Genomic DNA, 23,682 nt, shown 5'->3' with positions numbered 1-23,682 from the left:
GTTCTTGTTCTGATGAGAGTACAGATCGTCAGGTACATTGATTGTTATTCTCTTCTTGTTCCGATGAGAGTGCAGATCGTCAGGTACATTGATTGTTCTGTGACGCTGAGGAAGACGGATTCTAAGCCCAGCCAGGCTGAATGGGGTTTGTGAAGTGATTGTCTTTTAACACTGGCTTGATAGATGAAGTAACTGGAAAACTGATCTATACAAAAAATTGTGGAAAAATTGGTGCAACAAGGAAACTCCATGTCCTGAGCTGATGCAATGCAGCTTTTCCAAGTGTGATTCCTCAGCTGCAGAATCAGGAGGCAGCATAACTACTGTGTAAACAGGAAGATAAATTTGATAGTGAGGAAAGGCAGATGAAGGCAAAAACAGCCTTTCCCAAGTGTACTGGGAAGAGTGCTTGCTGCCTTTTCCTCCCGTTGCCAGGAGAGAGACGAACCAACACCGGGGTACATGTGCGTCACCAATTTTATCCACAAGGAATGACGTCCCTGTTAAACCTGGGATTTATTCCATGTAGACAGTGTAAACAGGAATGCACATGGCATCCTGTTGTAAAATCCATCTTTATAGCTGCAGAAAGGAAAATTAAGTGCTGATGAAAACGTGTCACTCTTCTGTTCAACAAATTGAAAGTAAATTGACACAGAGAGGCTTAGTCCAAGTAGAAAGTCTTCTATTTTATCTCTGTTTGTGGATGAATGATTGTGAAGGCAAAATCTCTTCAGAACCCTTTGTTGGGACCTTACAACAAAAATAGCCTTAGGGCACTGCCTGCCTAGAGAGCTTTTGTGGTTCTGTGACCAAGGAGATTAATCTTCTTTCTAGGAAATCAGCTGTTCACACACTGCTGCTGCCTTCATTCTCAAAGAAGAATTTTCATTTTTGCCTGAGGATGTGGGTTGGAGTTACAAGTGCTGACGCCTGGGGGCACAGACCCCTGGCACTGCCTCAGGCCCCTCTAGCTACTCAATTATTCCCTTTGCTGTTCCAGAAAGGTTTTCAGGGTCCATGACCACACCTACATCTCTAGGGCAAGTTCTACTGTCAGCCATGCTGCTGGGTGAATGGGATTTAGAAGACAATTCCTTTATTCGTTTACTCGTGGATTTATTTAGCTGAGAATTCTGTGCTCTCACTGTGTCTCAGACTTTATGCTGGACTTGGCTGATACGCAAGGGAGCTGACGTGACCCCAATCCACTGTATAGGGTCTGGGGTGGGGATTAAGCAAATATTTGCATTGATTAATGGACATTTTCCAACTAACGTACTGAAAGTAACAATGGAGCTGGACTTAATGGAAGCTACTCTAATGAAACCATAGTTGCCTGTGATGAGCAGGATAAGAGGGTCTCAGTAAGAGCCCTGTGCAGAAGGGGGCGTGGCCGGAAGACAAGGGGAGATGGTGCCTCAGGAGATCCCAGGGCACCAGGCCAGACCTCCTGGGGCTTAGAGACCTCCGCACAGAGCAATTTGGTCTTGGTGGTGAAGGCCCATGGGGAGTTGGCAGATGAATTTTCAAGCAGAGGGAACCAGACGAGGGTTGAATTTTGAAAAGGTAGCCCTGGCTTTGGGAGGGAAACGGGCTAGAGAGAGGCCCGAGAAGCATGGTGATATTTCCATTTGGAACCTTCAAGCAGGTTGGTTCCGGATCTGACATTTCTTCATTGTTGCCTCCCCCTGAACACTGTTGGTGTGAGCCTGTGCTTTCCTCCATGCTCTGCCTTCCCTGCATTTAGGAATGCTGATTTCCTTCCTTTGGGGGGGCCCCTTTAGTGTCTGACACTGGAGTTTGCATATTTGCATACATTCAACAAACGCTGTATTTAAGCTGCGACTCTTTTCCATCTCACGAGATGCGTCAGTAGGCCTAAAAGATTACAGCCCTTTTGTATTCTGGTGACAGTATTATCTAGGGTCTAATTAATTCCTGAAGACAGAGGAGGTGTATAAAAATATACTCTTTTGCTAAGTCATATATGCCTTACAGTTTATTTCCATATGTGAATATCTTTAATAAAATGACCTTGACAGTTCTATCTTGGTGTCAACCTAAAGCAATGCTGTCGTCATTACTATTACAATCTCCTTACAAATATAATAGACATATTCGGAGGAGATTGTTCCTGAGATTTCATTCAGAGTCGAAGAGGCAATAAGAGGCAAAACCATATTGGAAATTTTCTGATTCTGAAAACATAAATAAATAATGCACCTATAGGGAGTGGTACAGCCTGTGGCAGACTGGAAAGAGCATGCTCTATCCCAAAGCATTCAGATTCAGACACAAGGTATGCTATGACAGCCCAACAAAACACTGGGATGCCAAATTTGGCCAAGTGACTATAACTTTGCTATTTTAATTTTTTTTTGTTTGTTTGTTTTTAGGTCCGTACCCATGGCACATGGAAGTTCCCAGGCTAGGGATCAAATCAGAGCTACAGCTGCTGGCCTATACCAGAGCTCACGGCAACCTCGGATCCTTAACCCATTAAACAAGGCCAGGAATCAAACCGTGTCCTCACGGGTCCTAGTTGGGTTCGTTACCGCTGAGCCACAAAGGGAACTCCTGCGATTTCTTTTTTTTTTTTTTTAAACAATAAATTTTTTTTTTTTCCTTTTAATCCAGAGGAGTAATAGAAAATTTCAATGTGATCAACTACTTTCTGCAGGTTGTGGACCAAGCTCTTTTGAGTTTCTCAGTTATGTTGAGGTAGGGAGTCATGACCAGAATGACTGCAATACTACAGTCTTATAAAATAACTTTGGGAGGCAGACTTATGAGACTGCCTCCTGGCTTCTTCTGTTTCTTTTGTAGTAGACTGCTGTCGTTTCTCCTGTGTCTCAGTCCTGCTCGCACACCCATTAAGGGAGTGAGTTTGACAGAAAGGAAGATTATTATGAAATCAGCAGCAAAAAAACCCATCTCTTTCCACATCATACATACCTTCTGGGCAAATTCCTGAAGGTAGTTTATTAGAGACCTTCCCTCCAAGTGAAAAATGAGGGGCATATAAATAGCACTGACCCTGCCCCCACCTAATTTTAGATTAAGATTAGCTTCAGCTCAGGCTGAGAGGTCACACATGGCTTCTACAGTTAGCAGTCATTCGAACCACACACCCAGGAATCTCATGCAAAGAATATTTAGATAACAGGTTTCTAGGAAAAAGATAAGACTTTCTTCTTCTCCTCCCTCCATCTCCCCCTCCATTTCCCCCCTTTCCCTCTTCCCCTCCTCCTCCCCACCTCCTCTTCCTCTTCCTCCTCACCAGGGGTGAGCAGTCTCAGTGATTTTTACAAAAATGGGAGGAGCTTTCCCACTATAGAAATTGGGTCTGTTGGATGGATGAAGCAGAAAGGAGCTGAACAATAGGTTAATTTAGATTGCTTTGCTGCTTTGCTCTGAAATTTTATTATTTCTCCTAAAATGCAGAGGAACAGGCAGCATGATTTATGTTTGAATTCTGGGCCCTTCAGCAAAAATGATCCTCTTGAGCTGTATCTCTGCAATAGTGATAAAAATATCTGTCTTTGGAGTTCCTGTCGTGGCTTGGCAGAAACAAATCTGACGAGCATCCATGAGGATCCTCGTTCGATCCTGGGCCTCCCTCAGTGGGTTGAGGATCCGGTGTTGCCGTGAGCTGTGGTGTAAGTTGCACACACGGCTCGGATCTGGTGTTGTTGTGGCTGTGGTTCATTGTGGTTCATTGTTGTGGCTCTGATTGGATTCGACCCCTAGCCTGGGAACTTTCATATGCCACGGTGCCGCCCAAAAAGACAAACAAACAAAAAAAATCTCTTTTCTGTACTTTAGTGGGCTGTTATAAAAAGAAAACTAGATTATACATGATAAAGCACCTCACAATGGTAAGATAATGTGATGCAATAATAATAGTATTTTAAAAAATAACGAACACATAGGGCTTGTTTTGTTGCCAGGCACTCTTCTAAGCATTTACACTTATTATTTAGCTCTTATAATCACCTTATGAGGTAGAATCTAGCATCTCATTTACAGATGGGGAAACAGGGCCCCAGAGAGCTGAAGTAACTACTCAAGACCAGCCAGTAAGAGTTGCTGCCAGGTTTGGACCCACACAGTCTGGCTCTAGAAATTAATGCTTTTAGTCACTGCAGGTTAAAAAAAAAAAAAAAAATGTAGAGGGTCAGCATTTGAATCCTGGCTTATTTGGCTTTGTAACTGAGGTCAGGTCTCCTGTGTAGTCTGAACTTGTTTGCTTACCATAGAATAGAGATGGGTAATAATACCTGTTTTAAGCTGTTTGGTGAGGACTAAATAAGAAAACATGAAAGTTCAGTGTTTAAGGATAGGAGGCACACAATGTGCTATTATTAATTATTGGGCATGTCATGGTATATTTGTCTGCTCAGGCGGCCATAAAAAAATACAACAGACGTTTATATTTTCACAGTTCTGGAATTGGGAAATTCAAGGTTAAGGTACCTGGTTTCTTTTTGTTTGTTTTGATTTTTAGGGCTGCACCCTCAGCATATGGAAGTTCTCAGGCTAGGGGTTTCTGCTGAGCCACAGTGGGAATTCCCAAAGCACCTGGTTTCTGATGAGGCCCATCTTCCTGACTTGTTGGCAGCTGCCTGCCTGCTGTGTCTTCAACAACCTTTTCTTCATGCTTGTGGAGAGAGAGAGAATCTTTGGTGTCTCTTCCTCTTCCTATAAGGCCAACAGTCTTTCTAGATTATGACCTCATTTAACCTTAATTGCCTCCTTAAAGGCCTTACCTCCAAAAACCATCCCATTGAGACTTAGGGCTTCAACATATGAATTTAGGGATGGGCACAATTCAGTGCCCAACAGGTGGGAAGCTGGGGAAAGAGAATTAGGATAGAAGGGGCATATGGAGTATTTTATTTTTCAGGTAGATTTCTTAGACATCCGTTGTGGAGGACAAAGAAGTTATCAGCTGAGTGTAATGAATTAGTGACTATACAGTATTTTTTGCACTGCATGTCATTTGCCTTCTCTTTGGTGTGATAGAAAAAGTCTCTGTACTATTTATTTTGGGGCTTTTAGGTGAGCCTGAGTTTAAATACATTGGGAATATGCATGGCAACGAGGCTGTTGGACGGGAACTGCTCATTTTCCTGGCCCAGTACCTGTGCAATGAATACCAAAAGGGGAATGAGACCATTGTCCAGCTGATCCACAATACCCGGATCCACATCATGCCTTCCCTCAACCCCGATGGCTTTGAGAAGGCAGCATCTCAGGTGGGTGTCTGCTTGCTTTATTTCGTGGATTGCACATATGTGCTCATTTATGAGGAATGTGCTCACATGAAGTGTACAGAGAGCGCTGTGGAGGGTGTAAGTGATAATGGTGTTCAATTTGCTAGTGAGGAAGAAGATCAGAAGGTAAGTGATGGTGGATGAGGGTTTCTTCAGCAGAAATGTGAATAAGAAATTTGGTTAGTAAGTCAGTATTATTTTGTTGTTTAGCAAATCATATTTATTCGTTCACATTTGTGACTAGGCAAGTTTGTGTCTAAAATCTAGACATATGAAAAGTCTCTTCAGCCACATTGAAGAGTGAGGCCATTGCAGATTCTGAATGAGGCGATGCCATAGCGCCCTCTACTGAAGTCTGTTTATGATGCATGAAGTAATAAATTAAAAAAAGCCAAACAAACCCTCCTACCCCTAAATCAAAATTAACTTAATATACTTTAACTGTTAGAGAAGCTAGAAAGTAGTGATGTTTTCAGAGAAGATATATAGAGTGCTCCCATTTTGTTTGCTCAGGGGTGGAGGACGTTTTGTTGTTTTCTACTGTTTCAAATAATTTTCTTATTTTATGAGAACATATTAAAGTATATATTTAGTATGTTAATCTCTGGCTAAGAAATTTTTTTGCACCTTAAAAATAAAAGATCCAGTGACTTGATAGTTTGACCTTGTCTGAAATCTAGTCAGTGGATTTCTGTAAGTATAACATTGATATAATTGTTAAAGTTGTAAGAGAAAAATTCTGGTAACATAGAGAATAAAATTATTTACTATTTTAAGGTGATATTCAGAACTTTAAGACAGGATAGACAACAAATTATCACCGCTATTTTCTGTCTTATAGATTTTTATTCCTCAGTCTGAACTTACACAAGTTTAGAAATATGGAAATTATCTCTATATTATAGATTTAATATAGTTTAACAGTGAAACAAGAAATCTACTTTATAGAATATAACTGAATAGTTTAGAAATTTATTAAATTTCCAGATTATACGATTAGTGGAATGAAGGGTTTAAAATTGAACAGGAAATTTTCAACTTACAGAGTTGAAACAAAAGTTCTGGAGCTCATCATTTTTATGAAGACTATAAAAGAGAGGCACATTGGTGTTCCCATTGAGGCTCAGTGGGTTATGAACCCAACTAGTATCCATGAGGATCCAAGTTTGATCCCTGGCCTTGCACAGTGTGTTAAGGATTCTGCCTGGCCATGACCTGTGGTGTAGGCCAGTGGCTCAGATCCTGCATTGCTGTGACTGTGGTGTAGGCTGGTGACTACAGCTCCAATTCGACCCCTAGCTTGGAAACTTCCATATGCCACAGGTGTGGCTCTAAAAAGCAAAATAATAAATAAATAAAAGATAAAAGAGAGGCATATTGGTAATTCGTAAATAATTCATGTTAAGCTCAATTTAAGCATCTAACCTTTAGTAATTTGTTCTTTTGAATATTTCAAAGGAGAGTTCTGTGGTTTTTCAGAAGCAGTGAGTATTTTACTTAAGCCAAGTACAGAGTGGCATGCCGTGAGACATACCCTCTATTATTAGTTCATATATATGTGCTTTTTTGCAGTTTAATGTTAAATATATTTTGTGTAATTATTATTAATATTTAAAATATTATTCATTGAAAATACTTTCAAAATGTGTGTAACAAATACTTTAAACCTGGTACTGATACCTTCATGAGTATATCAGTAATTTAGTGAAAATGTCATTGTAGGAGGATATTGTTGAAATGAGTGATCTTAAAAAATGATTTTAAAAATCATGAATAAGACCTTAAAGTCTTAACTCATTTTTAGTTTAACAATAATAGTAAGTGATTTTCCTCTGTTTTTTGTTTTCTGTTTTTTTAGCCTGGTGAGCTCAAGGACTGGTTTGTGGGTCGAAGCAATGCCCAGGGAATAGATCTGAACCGGAACTTTCCTGACCTGGACAGGATAGTTTATGTCAATGAGAAGGAAGGTGGTCCAAATAATCATCTGCTGAAAAATCTGAAGAAAATTGTGGATCAAAACACAAAGGTAGAGAATGTGTATGGTTTCCTTGGGTTCTGTTTTCCATCCTGAGGACGCAGGTCTGTTACCTTCATCATGGTGAAGGCACAGGAATCCTGTGAAAGCTTGAGCAGGATAGTTCACTACACTGTCAAAGTCAAGGCTGGGATGCCTGGGGCCTGGAAATCAGTCCTACCTCAGGACTGGTCAGGGGTTTAGGGAGTAGGAGGCAGGGGTAGATCAGGATGGAGGAACTTGGTTGTGGGTATTGTGGAAAAGCTTTTTGGCCTTTTCAGAGGCCCTTGATCAGCACATCTGATCAGCACCTCCTCCAGCATCTCACCCTGTTGACCTTTTTCTTCTTTTCCAGAACTTTCTTCCCCTTTGTTTTGCACAACTCTACTTTCTCCTGCCTCCTCTACTGCCTTTCAAATTGCAACTGTTTCCTTCCATGTTTCTTCTGCCTTGGCTTAAACAATGGCCTTCAGGGCCCCATCTGCTACCCTCATCTCTTTCCCTAGGTTTTTGTCCTCTCCTGTACCTTCAGTGCGATGGATTACACAGGTTCTCCCAGATCTCTATGGAGTTCTGTTTCTCTCTTTTACTTGCTCACGAGTCCCTTTATCTGGTGACATTCGGGGCCTCATGGTCAGCATGACTGGAAACAAGTCTTTCCCTAAGAAAACACTTACTTGATCATGCAAAGCCTGAGTTTTCCTGTCTCTGTCACTCAGTAGTCATGTTACCAGATCTCAGCATGTTGGCTCTGACACCCTTCAGCCTCATCTTCCTCTGCAAACTCAGGCCCTGTGGCCTCCTGCCCTGACAAGGAAGGTAGCCCCCATTCTTGCTTTGGGTTCAGCTTCTCCCACCTTCATTCAGTCTTCTCAAATTCCTCCAGAGTGATATTCATACACAAATTATTGCTCTATTGCTTAAAAACCTAACTTCGCCAGCTCCCCACTGCCCAGAGGATAAAGTGAAAACTCAAAATGTCAGAATTGTATCCATTCTTTTTTCTCACATTACCACGCTCCATCATAAGTGACTAGACATAGTTCCCAGTACTACACAGCAGGATCTCATTGCTACTCCATTCCAAAGGCAATAGTTTGTATCCGTTAACCCCAAGCTCCCCAACCACCCCACTCCCTCCCCCTCCCCCTTGGCAACCACAAGTCTATTCTCCAAGTCCATGATTTTCTTTTCTGTGGAAAGGTTCATTTGTGCCATATATTTGATAATGTGAGAAAAAAGAATGTATACATATATGTTTAACTGGGTCATCATTTCTGTATAATAGAAAATTGATAGAACACTGTAAACCAGCTATAATGGAAAAAAATTAAAATCATTATATATAAAAAATGTCAGAATTGGGTGATGGTTTAGGGTGGAGACTCTAAAGCCAGCCTCCTTGGGTCAAACCCTGGTTCTGTTCTTGATGTGTGAGTTTTGGAAAGTTATTTAACCACTCTGTGTTTCTGCTTCTTCATCTGAAATATGGAGATGATTATAGTATCCTCCCCATAGCGTGGTTATGAAGATTGAATGAGTTAGTACCTAGAAGTGCTGGAGGTCAGGACCTAGAATTGTTACTAGGGTGTCAGCCTAGTTTCTCGGTGCTCTGTTATGGGCCACAGGGTCAGATGGACACACTGACACACCAACTAAACATTTGGTGCCTTCAGGCCAATACCATTTGATCACTGTTTCCAGTTACATGGAGGGGAGGCAAGCCCACCACGGAGGAACAGTGAGGACTGTGGTCAGCAGCCCCCAGCGCCTCTTGTGTCTTTCCAGGCAATTCTGCTCTGGCTTGTCAACTTCTTCTAGTATCTTTCCTAAGTGAGAACTGGGAAAGGACAGTGTCCTCCTTTTATTAATAGTTCCAGGGCTATTCAAGTTTCCCTTGGCCCCTGGCAGCTTGCCAGCCCACCCACTCCTTAACCTGGCTTTGATATTCCATATACTCCCTGAGTGTACCACTTTCTAATAATTTTGTCTTCATATGTGTTGTTGTTCTAGCTGTCCACAGTGCTCTTCTTGTTCCTTCCATGTCACCTCCCCTGCAAAGTCTTCCTCTGTACCTCCAAAAAGATCCTGTTAAGCCTGCCTTTATGTTATTTATATATGCTTCCAGTCTGGTGCTTTGAGTTGCATAGAGCTTTATATATGTTATAATTTATTTATATACCTGTTTTTCTTTTTGATTCTAGATTTCAGTTCCTTTTTTTTTTTTTTTTTTTAATTTCATGGCCACACCCACAGCATATGGACCTTCTTGGGCCAGTGATCCATTGAGCCACAGCTGTGACCTAACGCCACAGCTGCAGTGATGCTGGATCCTTTAACCTACTGATGGAACCCTCACTGCAGCAATGACCCAAGCTACTGCAGTTGGATTCTTAACCCACTGAACCATGGCAGGAACTCCTAGATTTCAGTTCCTTGATTACAGGAATTAGAATTCCTGTTTGAGTCTGACATATAGTAGACTGAAAGACTATTATGAATGAGTGCAATGCAGCCTGGTAAGCAGATCACAACATCTAAAAACCAGACATGCAGTCAGCACATGGTTGGGACACTGGGTTGTTGATCCAGGAAAGAGGGATTCTCCTGCATATATTTAGGGTTCATCTAATCCTAAATATATGCGTGGGGACTGGTCTGCGAAAAGGGCTGCCAGGGCCTGAGGAGTTTGCAGAAGCTGATAAGTGAGTGACCTAAATGTTCCTGCTTCTGATTCATAGATTGGCAGTTTCTCAGCCCCCAAACAATCTTTCCTGGGAGAAAGGAGAGCTGGAAAAGCATAGGGCTGGGATAACCAGAGGGGAGAAGAGGGTAGTCTTGTGGAATGAGCTATGAAGTGGAAGACAGAAGCAAAAACTATTTTGGAAGCCCAGTGTGGATATTAGCCCACAAACTTTCCCCACTGCTTACATTTACTAGCCCATGATGTCTGTTAAATATGAAGAATGAGAAAAAGAATTCTTAACTATCATAGAAGGATTGGGAGTTCCCATTGTGGTGCAGCAGAAACGAATCTGACTAGGAACCATGAAGTTGCAGGTTCGATCCCTGGCTTCTCTCAGTGGGTTAAAGATCCGGCGTTGCAGTGAGCTGTGGTGTAGGTGGCAGACGAGGCTTGGATCTGGTGTTGCTGTGGCTCTGGCGTAGGCCAGCAGCTACAGTTCTGATTAGACCCCTAGCCTGGGAACCTCCATATATAGTGGGTGTGGCCCTAAAAAAAAAATATCATAGAAGAATCATGAAGTAAACTCACGTTGACAGGATATTAGATTAGCTGCCTTGGTGCAAGTGCCATAATTTTCCACCAGCACTAACCTTCCTCTTCCCTAACGGAACCTGTGTAATATTTGCATAATATGTGTTTGTATTAGATGTTTTCATACATCTAGCTTAAGAATGCTCTTGAAAAACATGTTTGCTCATGTTATTTTAAAAAAACTAGAGCTTTTACTGAAAAAAATCTCAGTGCCAGTACCTTTTCTGGATAAAGGTAAAATAAAGAGAAATATATACAAGTTAAATTTTAGTCTCTTTTCTGGAACAGAAGGAAGATTTTTTTCCATTGTACTGAATCTTTAGTAAATCATGGGGCAATATTGCCTGTGTCTGGTTCATCTCCATTTTCTTTCTTTGTCAATTAGATTGAGACAGGGTTTGGACCTAGCCCAGAGCAAGATACATAGTAGGCATTTCATTAATGCTATTTCATATCCCTTCTTTCTCACTTGCCCTTCTTAGCCTTAAAATGGTCTGTATATATGTAGGTCTGTTTGTATATATTTACTTTTATTAAGATATACTTGGCATATAACATTATGATTTGATACTTATAATGTCTTACGAAATGATCACCATAATAAGTCTAGTTAACATCCATCACTACACATAGTTACACATTTTTTTCCTTGTGGTGAGAACTTTTAAGATCTCTCTTAGCAACTTTCAAATATACAACACAGTATTACTAATTATAATCCCTATGCTATATATACATACCTAGGACCTATTTATTTATAACTGAAAGTTTGTACTTTTGACCCCTCCACCCATTTCACCTGTCTCCAACCTCCTGCCTCTGGCAACCACCAGTCTGTCCTCTGTATCCTTAGAGAGGTTTTAAAATTTCTAGGGTTGTAGGAATCGAGGTTAAAAAAGGAAGATTCCTTATTTATAATAGTCAAGATAGGAAAGCAACCTAAATATTCATTAACGGATGAGGAAGATATGCTATGTACACGATATAATACTACTCAGCCATAAAAAAATGAAATTTTGCCATTTGCAACAACTTGGACGGATTTGGAGGGTATTATGCTAAGCAAATTAAGTCAAAGATAGACAAATGCTATATGATACCACTTATGTGTGAAATCTAAAAGATAAAAACCAGTGAATATGATAAAAAAGAAGCAGACTCACAGATATAGAGAACAAACAAGTGATTAACAGTGGGGAGAGGGAAGGCGGAAGGGGGCAAGATAGGTGTGGGAGATTGAGGTACAAAAATACTATGTATGAAATAAGAAAGCTACAAGGATATATTGTATAGCACAGGGATATAGCCAGTATTTTGTAATAACTATAAATTGAGGATAACCTTTAAAAGTTGTGGGTCACTGTGTTATACACCTGAAACTTATATAATATTGTACATCAACTATACTCATTAAAAAATGTAGATTCCTGGGAGTTCCTGTCCTGGTGCAGTGGAAACAAATCCAACTAGGAACCATGAGGTTGCGGGTTCGACCCCTGGCCTTGCTCAGTGGGTTGCCGGCGTTGCCGTGAGCTGTGGTGTAGGTCGAGGACGTGGCTTGTATTTGGCGTTGCTGTGGCTGTGGTGTAGGATGGCGGTGACAGCTCTGATTAGACCCCTAGCCTGGAAACCTCCATATGCTCCGTGTGAGGCCCTCAAAAGACAAAAAGACAAAAAAAAAAAAAGAAAAAAGTAGATTCCCATGAATGCTGAATCAGGAAGTCTTGGGTGTGTATCCTATGGGAAAAAGTGGCAGAAAGGAATCTACATTTTTTTTTCTCTTTTTATGACCACACTTGTGGCACATGGAAGTTCCTGGGCTAAGGTCAAATTGGAGCTGCAGCTGTTGGCCTATGCCACAGCCATGGCAACACAGCCAGGGCAACACAGCCATAGCAACACAGCCATGGCAATATCTGCAACCTATGCCCCAGCTTGTAGCAATACTGTATCCTTAACCCACTAAGTAAGGCCAGGGACCAAACTCACATCCTCATGGACACTATGTTGAATTCTTACCCCTGAGCCAAAACGGGAACTCCAGAACCTACATTTTTATTACGTCCTCCAGAATGCTCTCCCTTCTCTTCTGCACCTTTTTGAATATAAGCTCTCTGCTGCTCCTCGGAGTTCTTCCTGCCAGGTCGTTTCTCATCTACTCTCTAGCACTTCAGCCTGTTCCCTGCCACCATTATCTAGGCTGAATACATGAACCTTGGCTTGAATTGTGATTAAAATAAGTCAAATAATTTTATTAAATTTATACTTGTCTTTAATGGCTAGAATTGTGAAGAAAATGGAATTAATAAGCTCTAATATATTTTAAGAGCCAAAGCCATCTAGTTATGGAGCATAACATTTGAGCTATATTTACAGTCTTTAAGTGGAAGTTTTAATTAAGAGGTCATAGCTGACTCTGGATTTGATTAAGGGTTCCATATTAAGGGTTTGCCAGAGCTTTCTCTCTGGATTAGTTAATATGTGATTACAGTAATCGGAGCTTTTAGCATTTAGTCAGCTATTAGTAGTCAAAGAGAAACTTGAATTTAACTTATCAAGTTGTGGAGTTTGATTGCTTGGTTTTGAATATCTGGTGATATGAATATTAGCAATAGTGTATGTATAGTAACTAACAATAGGCTAAACTAATAGCCACATATTCAGGACTGTATCTGTAAATTTGTTTCAAAAAACAGTTTAGAAGTTCTTTAAAAACTTTTTTTATTAAAAAGTAATATTTAGGAGTTCCCGTTGTGGTGCAGTGGAAACGGATCCGACTGGGAACAATGAGGTTGTGGGTTCAATCCCTGGCCTTGTTCGGTGGTTAAGGATCCGCATTGCTGTGAGCTGTGGTGTAGGTGGCAGACTTAGCTCGGATCTGGCATTGCTGTGGCTGTGGTGTAGGCCAGTGGCTGTAGCTCTGATTCGACCCCTAGCCTGGGAACCTCCACATGCCGTGGATGTGGCCCTACAAAGCAAAAAAAAAAAAAAAAAAAAAAAAAAAATTATATAAGCAAAAAGACAAATCAAATATAGATAAGAAGAAAAATAACCCATTATGCTCCCCCCCCCTTTTTTTACTGTTTTTGACCACACCTGTACCATATGCAAGTTCCTAGGCCAGGGATCTAATCCAAGTTGCAGAAACTCTGGATCCTTGACCCACTGCACCAGCCCCGGAATCGAACCAACAACACCACAGAGACAAGCCAGATCATTTACCCATTGTGCTGCAGTGGGAACTCCCCCATAACCCTACATTCTTAAATGACCACCATTCACATTTTGGTATGTATCCTTCAAAATTATGTTTATTCATAAATTAACATGTAAATATATGGAAACATGTCATTTTGAACTCTTTCAGGTCAATAATAAATACTAGAATACAGTCTGCTGCAGGATGGCTTTGCCTCCTGAGCTCACACTCAAACCTACCTTTCACTCCACGGAATATTTGCTTGCTTCTCTATCCAAATTTACCTTATTTTTCCCCCGGAGACATTGTGATGTACAACCTCCTTCCTGAAGTCCTCAGTGCTTCTCCAAACCATAGAGATCTCTCTCTCTTCTGAACTCAGTGAAATATCTGTCAGTACCAATCATTGGGTTTGAATAAATACGGGGAATGGGTGGATGCACAAGCAAGAGGACCGAAAGAAAATTCAGCAGTAAAAGAAAAACTTTTGAACAGAATATTATAGAAGAAATGTGTGCCAAACCTGTATCATATGATGTTAATGCTATTTTTTTAGAAATAAGCCTAATAAAACCATAAACTCATTGCCAAAAAGCACATACATTAGATTTTTTTGTTTAAGTTATCCTATATTTGTTTAAGGTTGATTTAAACCAAAATTTAAGTTGGATTTGATTTAATTTAAACTTTAGAAGCAAATATAAATGTGTATAAGAATTTAATACATAACAAAGGGAATGTTTCAGATTATTGTGGGAAGAATAGGTTATTCAACAAATGGGACTGAGACAAATCCATCTCACAAATATCAGCATAGATCAAGAGAAAATCTAGATATGTTGTGATTTCAATATAAAAAGTATAAACCTAGTAAAATAAAACTTTGGTAAATATGGCATTTCCTTTTATCCCTTTGGTAAATAAATCCCCCTTATCTATATAACTGGTGACCATTTAATAGTTATTGAATAAATGGGTGAAATAGAAAAGCAAAAGAAGAAAAGCAGTAGATTTGACAATATAAATATCTTAATGTTTTGTATTTTAATTTTTATTGTTCTTAAATTTGAAAGGCAAATAACAAACTTGGGGAAATATAAGATGTAGTAGAGGGTTGAACAACTCTTGCAAATTAATAAACTAATTTCAGTAGAAAAATAGTTAAACCATATATAAATATGTCACCAAAGAATAAACATAAATGGGAATTCCCACTGTGGTGCAATGGTTTAAGAATCTGACTGCAGTGGCTCCAGTTACTGTGGAGGTGCAGGTTTAATCCCCAGCCTGGCACAATGGATTAAAGTACCGGGTGTTGCCACAGCTGTGGCTGAGATTCAGTCCCTGGCCTAGGTACTTCCATATGCCTTGTGTACAGCCATAAAATAAAAAAAAAAGAATAAACGTAAATGGTCACTAAACATATAGAAATGGCTCCAGTATTACTAATCAAAAAAATGAATTTTTTTTTTTTTTGTCTTTTTGCCTTTTCTAGGGCTGCTCCCATGGCATATGGAGGTTCCCAGGCTAGGGTTCTAATCAGAGCTGTAGCCATTGGCCTACGCCAGAGCCACAGCAACGCGGGATTTGAGCCGCGTCTGCAACATACGCCACAGCTCAAGACAACGCCGGATCCTCAACCCACTGAGCAAGGCCAGGGATCGAACCCACAACCTCATGGTTCCCAGTCGGATTCGTTAACCACTGTGCCGTGATGGGAACTCCAAAAAATGAAAATTTAAAAAATTCTGTTTATTATTATGTATTATGTATTTATTCTATTATGTATTAAAGCGACAGACTTAAAAAACACATATGCTATGTTGATAAGAATGATTAGAAATGACAAGTTTAATATACTGTTGCTCAGTATGTTGCTGTATCTTACAGGAAGGCAATCTGGAATACGTTTTTTGTTTTTGTTTTTTGGCTTTTCTAGGGCTGCAACCGCAGCATATGGAGGTTCCCAGGCTAGGGGTCTAATCGGAGCTGTAGCCACCAGCCTATGCTAGAGCCACAGCAATGCAGGATCCAAGCCTCATCTGCGAGCTATACCACAGCTCATGGCAATGTCAGTTCCTTAACCCAGTGAGTGAGGCCAGGGATCGAACCTGCAACCTCGTGGTTCCTAGTCAGATTTGTTAACCGCTGAGCCACAATGGGAACTCCCTGGAATACATTTTTTTTTTTAAATTAAGAAATATGCTTAGTTTTTGGTCAGTTCATTTCATTTCTAGGGAAATTTCCCTTTAAAAAGTATGGATCTGGGCAAAGAGTAGCTCCAAGTGTGTTCACAGCATTGTTTTTTCATAATAAATCAATACCCAGCAATTGGTGATTCCCCCACTCCACCTTTATTGAGGTATAATTGACAAATAAAAATTATATAGAATTAAGATGTGCAGTGTGGTGATTTGATATACATATATGCTGTTCAGTGATCACCACAATCAAGCTAATTAACATACCCATCACCTCACAATTACTTTTTTTTTTCCTTGTGGTGAGGATAGTTGTAATCTATTCTCTCAGCAAATTTAAGTACACATATAATAATAATTTAGTATTATTAAGTCATCTGGGGGTACAGTAGATCCTCAGAGCTAATTCATTATGTAATTGAAAGTTTGTATCCTTTGACCATCATCTTCCCATTTCCCCCTCCCCTCCCACCAACTAGAGATTCCTGATGCTGGTGTGGTGGCTTTGAGCCAGACTGCTGGGCTGGAGTCCTGCCCCTCCACTCCCAACTGGGGGCCTCATGTGTTCCCAGACTTCCCTATGTCCCAGTTTACTTATCTGTAAAATGGGGGTACATACAGCTTGTGGGTGGTTGTGAAAATTCAGTGTGTCACACAGAAAGTATTAGCTGTTATTTTGTTTGTGTTTAAAAATAAGTAGTATCCGTACATGAACTACTACTCAGCCATTAAAACAATGATTTATTTATTTATTTAGCTTTTCAGGGCACACCCACGGTATATGGAGGTTCCCAGGCTAGGGGTTGAATCAGAGCTACAGCTGCTGGCCCATGCCACAGCCACAGCAGTGTGGGATCCAAGCCACGTCTGTGACCTCCACCATATTCACAGCAACGCTGGATTCCTGACCCACTCAGCAAGGCCAGGGATCGAACCCGAATCCTCATGGATACTAGTTGGATTCACTTCTTCTGAGCCACAATGGGAAGTCCTAAAACAAAAATTAGAAGGCTATTCAGTGACTTGAAAAAGTGTTATCTGTTGTCAAGCAAACGAGGTGGTGTACAAAATGGTATGTAAATGATCACATTAAAAAACTTTGTAAGTGCATTGGAAGAAGACTAAGAAAGATATATGAAAATGTTAGCAGTGCATATCTTTAGATGGTAAAATTATGGGTAATGTTAATTTCCTTTGTGTTTCTCTCTTCTACATTTCTACAATGAACAATTTTTATAGTGAGAATAAGATAAATCAAACAAATAACAAAATAACACCCTATTCTAAATCACTTTTTTATTTTTTAAATTTTTTTAAGTTTTTATTTTTTCCATTATAGTTGATTTACATTTTCTGTCAGTTTCTGCTGTACTGCAAAGCAACCCAGTTATACATGTATATACATTCTTTTTCTTACCTTATCCTCCATCATGTTCCATCACAAGTTACTATTGTAGTTCCCTGTGCTATACAGCAGGATCTTATTGCTTATCCACTCCAAATGTGATAGTTTGCATCTATTAACCCCACTTTTTCATAATTAAGAGTAGCCTACATGAAAAATAGGACAGTTTTTGTTTTTTGTTTTTTGGCTGTGCCAGTGGCATGCCAAAGTTCCAGGGCCAGGGATCAGATCCATGCCATAGCAATGACAACACCAGATCCTTAGCCTGCTAAGGGAATTCCCCCAAAAAGGATAGTTTTGCTACATTAAAGCTGACATACTGAAAATAACATGGGATTTATAATTTCATAGACCGGATTTGAATCTTAAAGTTCTGAGTGTTAACATGTCATTAACACTCCCAATATTCAGAGTCTCCTCTGAGAAACGGGGATGGATATCTTTTCTTACGCCAATGGGGACGTTGTGGCGCTCAAGAAAATAGTGTATGTGAGAAATATTCATAAACTGAACAGAGACATACAAGATCTGATTATCACCATCAATACCTACTGATGCTCTTAGTATTTCTGTACCAAAGAACAATATGAATAACATTTTCAGTAAAAGGTTTTTTTTTTTTTTTAAATCAAAGAGGTTTAAAACTTGGGAGCTTATCTTATTTGGGGGGGGGGGGTCGCACTAGTGGCATGTGGAAGTTCCCAGGCTAGGGGTCTAATTGCAGCTACAGCTGCCAGCCTACACCATAGCCACAGCAATACGGGATCTGAACCGCATCTGTGACCTACACTACGGCTCACGGCAATGCCAGATCCTTATCCCACTGAGCAAGACCAGGGATGGAACCTGCAACCTCATGGTTCCTAGTCAGATTTGTTTCCGCTGAGCCACGACGGGAACTCCGGAGTTTAATAAGAGTCTTACTAGTTGCTATTAAAAACTTAGCAGATACAAGTATCAAGCTATTGGCTCAGATTCATTCTTTGGTATAAATTTCCTTCCTCCTTTCTTTTGCTTCCAAGGTATGGGGGCTATGAATCATTCAAAAGACAACATGAATATCTGAAACTTTCGCTTTTGTTTTAATTTATTTTAAAATTTCTTTTATTATTTTAATTTTAATTAATTTTTTATTACTAAAAAATTTTTTTTTAGAGTTTTGGGTTTTATTTATTTATTTTGCTTTTTAGGGCTGCACTGATGGCATATGGAAATTCCCAGGCTAGGGGTCGAATTGGAGCTATAGCTGCTGGCCTATGCCATGGCCACAGCAACACCAGATCCAAGCCACATGTGTGACCTACACCACAGCTCACAGCAACACTGGATCCTTAACCCACTGAGCGAGGCCAGGGATCGAATCTGCATCCTCATGGATCCTAGTCGGGATTGTTAACTGCTGAGCCACAAAGGGAACTCCTAAAATTTTTTTTAAAGATTTTTATTTTTTCTATTATAATTGATTTACAATGTTCTGTCAATTTCTGCTGTACAGCAAAGTGACCCAGTATACATACATATATATATACATACATTCTTTTTCTCACATTATTGTCCATCATGTTCCATCACAAGTAGATGATCATCCCAAAGTAAACTACTTAACAGTGAAATCTGAAAAGACTCAATTTAATTTAATTTAATTTTTTTTGCTATTTTAGGGCCACATCCGAGGCATATGGAGGTTTCCAGGCTAGGGGTCGAATCAGAGCTCTAGCCTCTGGCCTACACCACAGCTACAGCAGGATCCGAGCCTCGTCTGTAACCTACACCACAGCTCATGGCAACACCAAGATCCTTAACCCGCTGAGCAAGGTCAAGGATTGAACCCTCATTCTCATGGATCCTGGTTGGGTTTCTTAACAGATAAGCCACGAAGAGAACTCCCAATTTAATTTTTTAATAGAAAAAATGTTTGAAATAGTTGAAGGACATTAGAAAAATAGTAAGCAAAAATTGAAAATAAAATCTACCATGTATCTAGAGATGAACCACCATAAAGAAAGAACCCTGTTCTGTGGCTCAACTATTTTTTTTCCTCCTTGTTTTTTTCTCTTAGTTATTATTAACAAAAACCAGATGGAGATGTCCCCAAATCTGCGAGTGATTTGTATGCTGATTTTAAAGTTGCAAGGAAAGAAAAGCTGGCAGCTCATAACAGTAGAACTTTTAAGGAAATTTAAACACTACCAACGTGGTTTTTATTATGAGTTTGAGAAAGGGAATGCTACTCCTTTTTTTTTTTTTTTTTTCCTTTGTCAACCACCACAAAGTGCTTGGCATAAGACTAGCTTTCAGTTGTTGGTGATTTATTTTTTACCTTTTTTATGTCTTTTCTGTCAAATGATCCCACCAATGGCTGCCACATCTATAATCCTTTTAATCTCTTCTTTAATACAGCTTGCTCCTGAGACCAAGGCTGTCATTCATTGGATTATGGATATTCCTTTTGTGCTCTCGGCTAACCTCCATGGAGGAGACCTGGTAGCCAATTACCCTTATGATGAGACTCGGAGTGGTAGGTGTTCTCCCTGCTTCTCTCTCTCTCTCTTTTTTTAGGGCTTCACCCGTGGCATGGCATATAGAAGTTCCCAGGCTAGGGGTGTAATCAGAGCTACAGCTGCCAGCCTACACCACAGCCATAGCAATGCCAGATCCCAGCCAGGTCTGTGACCTACATCACAACTCATGGCAATGCTGGATCCTTAACCCACTGAGGGAAGCCAGGGATCAAACCCACATCCTCATGGATACTAGTCCTATTTGTTTCTGCTGAGCTACGATGGGAACTCCCCTTAATGTTCATGGTTTGCAATTACTTTAGGAGGGTTTATTGGATGATTTCTATAATAGTCTTTTAAGGGACTGGTCATTAAGTGATTTTTGCCTGTAGAAATACACCTCTTGTACAGGAACATCCCCTATTTTATGTGACATCCCTTATTTCATGTGGCATTGGCATATATATCTGTTAGAAAAAGACTTTTTTTTTTCTTTTTACCACTGCACCTGGAGCATATGAAAATTCCCAGGCCAGGGGCTGAATCACAGCTGCAGCTGCCCACCTACGCCACACCAGATCTGAGCTGCAAATGCAACCTACACCACAGCTCAAGTTAATGCTAGATCCTTAACCCACTGAGCGGGGCCAGGGATCTAACCCACATCCTCATGGATACTAGTTGGGTTCACTAGGGTTCATTACCACTGAGTCACAACAGAAACTCCCGGTACAGGTACATTTTTTAAATTAAAAATTTTAACAATGGAAATCTGTTTACTTTTCCCAGGTCCAATTTACCTTGAGGTTGTCACCTTTTCTGGTGAAGTTTTCAATTCATAAGCAGAATGTGCATTCCACCCAATTTCTACTTTGTGGTTTCAGGAGTGGACGCTATATAACCTAAAACCTAAGTGTAACTGTCCAGTACTTAATCCTTCATTCCTTTCTTATAGTGACACAGCTAAAAAAATATATCAGCAAGCGACCAATGCTAGACCACTCTTCAGAAAGCATGCAGTGCCCCTCAGTCTGTGTCAATTTTTTAATCTTGAGGGTTTACTTTCCAGGGAGTGCTCATGAATACAGCTCCTGCCCAGACGACGATATCTTCCAAAGCTTGGCCCGGGCATACTCATCCTTCAACCCGCCCATGTCAGACCCAGATCGGCCTCCCTGCCGCAAGAACGACGATGACAGCAGCTTCGTGGAGGGAACCACCAACGGCGCTGCGTGGTACAGCGTGCCCGGAGGTGAGTTTCCGGTTGGCTTTTGCCAGACTAGTGGCTTCATTATAATTGGTCTTTATATTTAGAGAAACTTCAGTTCTCAGTCATTAAGAAACGGTCTGAACCTATAGCTCATCCATTAAAATGAGGCAGCTTTCTGCATGATTGATTGCTATGTATGATTTTTTTTTGTTAATTCTTAAAAATCCTGATGCTAATTGAGATGCAGGAACTGAACTGAAGACATCCATTGGGAAAATACAAATTGAATATTGTCCAGAGTTCCTGTGGTGGTTCAGCGGTGACCAACCCTACTAGTATCCATGAGGGTACATACTGGTTTGATCCCTGGTCTCTCTCAGTTGGTTAAGGATCTGGCATTGCCCTGAGCTATGGTGTAGGTGGCAGACTCAGCTGGGATCTGGTCTTGCTGTGGCTGTGATGTAGCCCAGCAGCTACAGCTACAGCTCCAATTAGACCCATAACTTGGGAACTTCCATATGCTGTGGTGGGCCTTTAAAAAAAAAAAAAAAGACTAAATAAATAAATAAATAGAAAATTATTAATTGTCCTACCTTTCAAATTCTGACCTTAGGGAATAGACAGCATTCTGATTATATGTTAGTCATGCTTTGACTATCAGTGAATGTATATTTTAGAGGGCTGGCTTTGGCCTTTAGCATATTTTGGTCCACCTACTTTTGTTTTTATTTAATAAATTCCACTTGATGTGGAATATTTATTTTGTATTCTCTAATGCAGTAAGTGCTATTATTAGATCTGGAACCTCTTCACCTTTTATGGGGTCTGAAAAGGAAAACGCCTACATCACCACAGCTGGAGGAAGAATCTCTGCACACGGAGCCAGCTCTCCTGGCTCCTGGTTCCAGTAGGGACTTCACAGGGCTCTCATTTTTCTGGTACATGAATCACTCATAGTTGTGTCACATTGCCTCTACCAAGGATGAGGAGTGACCTGTAAAGATACTGCTTTTTTTTTCCCACTGACTAAGAACAATTTTCTGTGGCCCACCTGGAAGTAAAAGGAGAACTAGTTAGGAGTAGCAGCAGTGGCTAATTATAATTTTTGGTGTGTTTAATATGCTTTGGTCTGTTGTTGTTGTTTAACTATGCCCTGAGAAAAATATTCTTCCTGATTTTTTTCTTTCTGATATGTGTTTATTCTGTTTTTTAAAAAATTGAGGTTTAGGTGTGATGTACAATATTATATGCTATAGGTGTACAAAATAGTGATTCACAATTTTTAAAGGTTGTACTCTTGATGGACACTTAAGTTGCTTCCATATCTTGGCAATTATAAATAATGCTGCTATAAACTTCGGGTGCATGTATCTTTTTTTTTTTTTTTTTTTTGCTTTTTAGGGTCACATCCTGAGCATATGGAGGGTCCCAGGCTAGGAGTCGAATCAGAGTTATAGCTGCTAGCCTGTGCCGCAGCAACCAGGATCAAAGCTGCATCTGTGACCTGTACCACAGCTCACCACAGTACAGGATCTGTAACCCACTGAGCAAGGCCAGGGATCGAACCCAGAACCTCTTGGTTACTAGCTGGATCTGCTGTGCCACAACGGGAACTCTGCATGTATCTTTTTGAATTAATGTTTTGGGGTTTTTTAGATATATACTCAGGAGTAGAATTGCTGAGCTATATGGTGGTTCTCTTTTTAGTTTTTTAGAAACCTTCATACTATTTTCCACAGTAATTTACATTCCCAACAACAGTATTGGAGGGTTCCCTTTTCTCTGCATCCTTGCCAGTGATTTGTTTTTTGTGTTCTTTTTGATGATAGTCACTCTGACAGGTGTTATCTCATTGTGATTTTAATTTGCTTTTCTCTGTTGATTAACAGTGTTGAGCATCTTTTCATGTGTCTGTAGGCCATCTGTATGTCTTTTTTTGGAAAAATGTCTATTCAGGTTTTCTGCCTGTTTTTACTTATTTATTTTTTTTGGCCACACATGGGTTGTATGGAAGTTACCAGGCCAGGGATCACCAGTCTACACCACAGCTGCAGCAATACTGAGTCCTTAACCTGTTGCACCACAGTGAGAACCTTCTGCCCATTTTTTAGTTAGGTTGTTTTTTTTATTGTTTGATGTTGAGTTGTATGAATTCCTATGTATTTTGGATATTAACACATTATCCAATATATGATTTGCAGATATTTTCTCCCATTCCTTAAGTTGCCTTTTCATTTTGTTGATTGTTTCCTTTGCTGTTCAGAAACTTTCAGTTTGATGTAATCCCATTTATTAATTTTTTGCTTTTGTTACTTGTACTTTTGGTGTCATATCCCAAAAAATTTTGCCAAGACCAATGGCAGGAGCTTTTCTTTGTTTTCTTCCAGGAGCTTTACAGTCTCTGGTCTTGCATTTAAGCCTTTAATCCGGTTTGAATTAATTTTCGTGTATGGTATAAGATAAAAGTCCAGTTTCATTCTTTTGCATGTGTATATCCAGTTTTCCCAACACTCTCTTTTTTTTTTTTTTTGTCTTTTTGCCTTTTATAGGACTGCACCCGTGGCATATGGAGGTTCCCAGGCTAGGGGTCTAATTG

The 23,682-nt window shown here is 40.1% G+C and overlaps 1 protein-coding gene across 1 annotated transcript in view; it reads left to right on the top strand.

The window, feature by feature from the left end:
- Positions 1-23,682, top strand: part of CPE (carboxypeptidase E) — a 126,732-nt gene that overhangs the window by 87,474 nt on the left and 15,576 nt on the right. The window contains 4 exon segments of the mRNA NM_001097439.1: positions 5,065-5,261; positions 7,138-7,305; positions 19,776-19,893; positions 20,946-21,128. Coding sequence (NP_001090908.1) covers positions 5,065-5,261; positions 7,138-7,305; positions 19,776-19,893; positions 20,946-21,128 — 666 coding nt within the window.

This window comes from Sus scrofa, chromosome 8 (assembly GCF_000003025.6).
Source record: "Sus scrofa isolate TJ Tabasco breed Duroc chromosome 8, Sscrofa11.1, whole genome shotgun sequence".
In the NCBI taxonomy this organism is placed as follows: domain Eukaryota; kingdom Metazoa; phylum Chordata; class Mammalia; order Artiodactyla; family Suidae; genus Sus; species Sus scrofa.
This window is presented reverse-complemented; position numbering and strand designations above follow the sequence as displayed.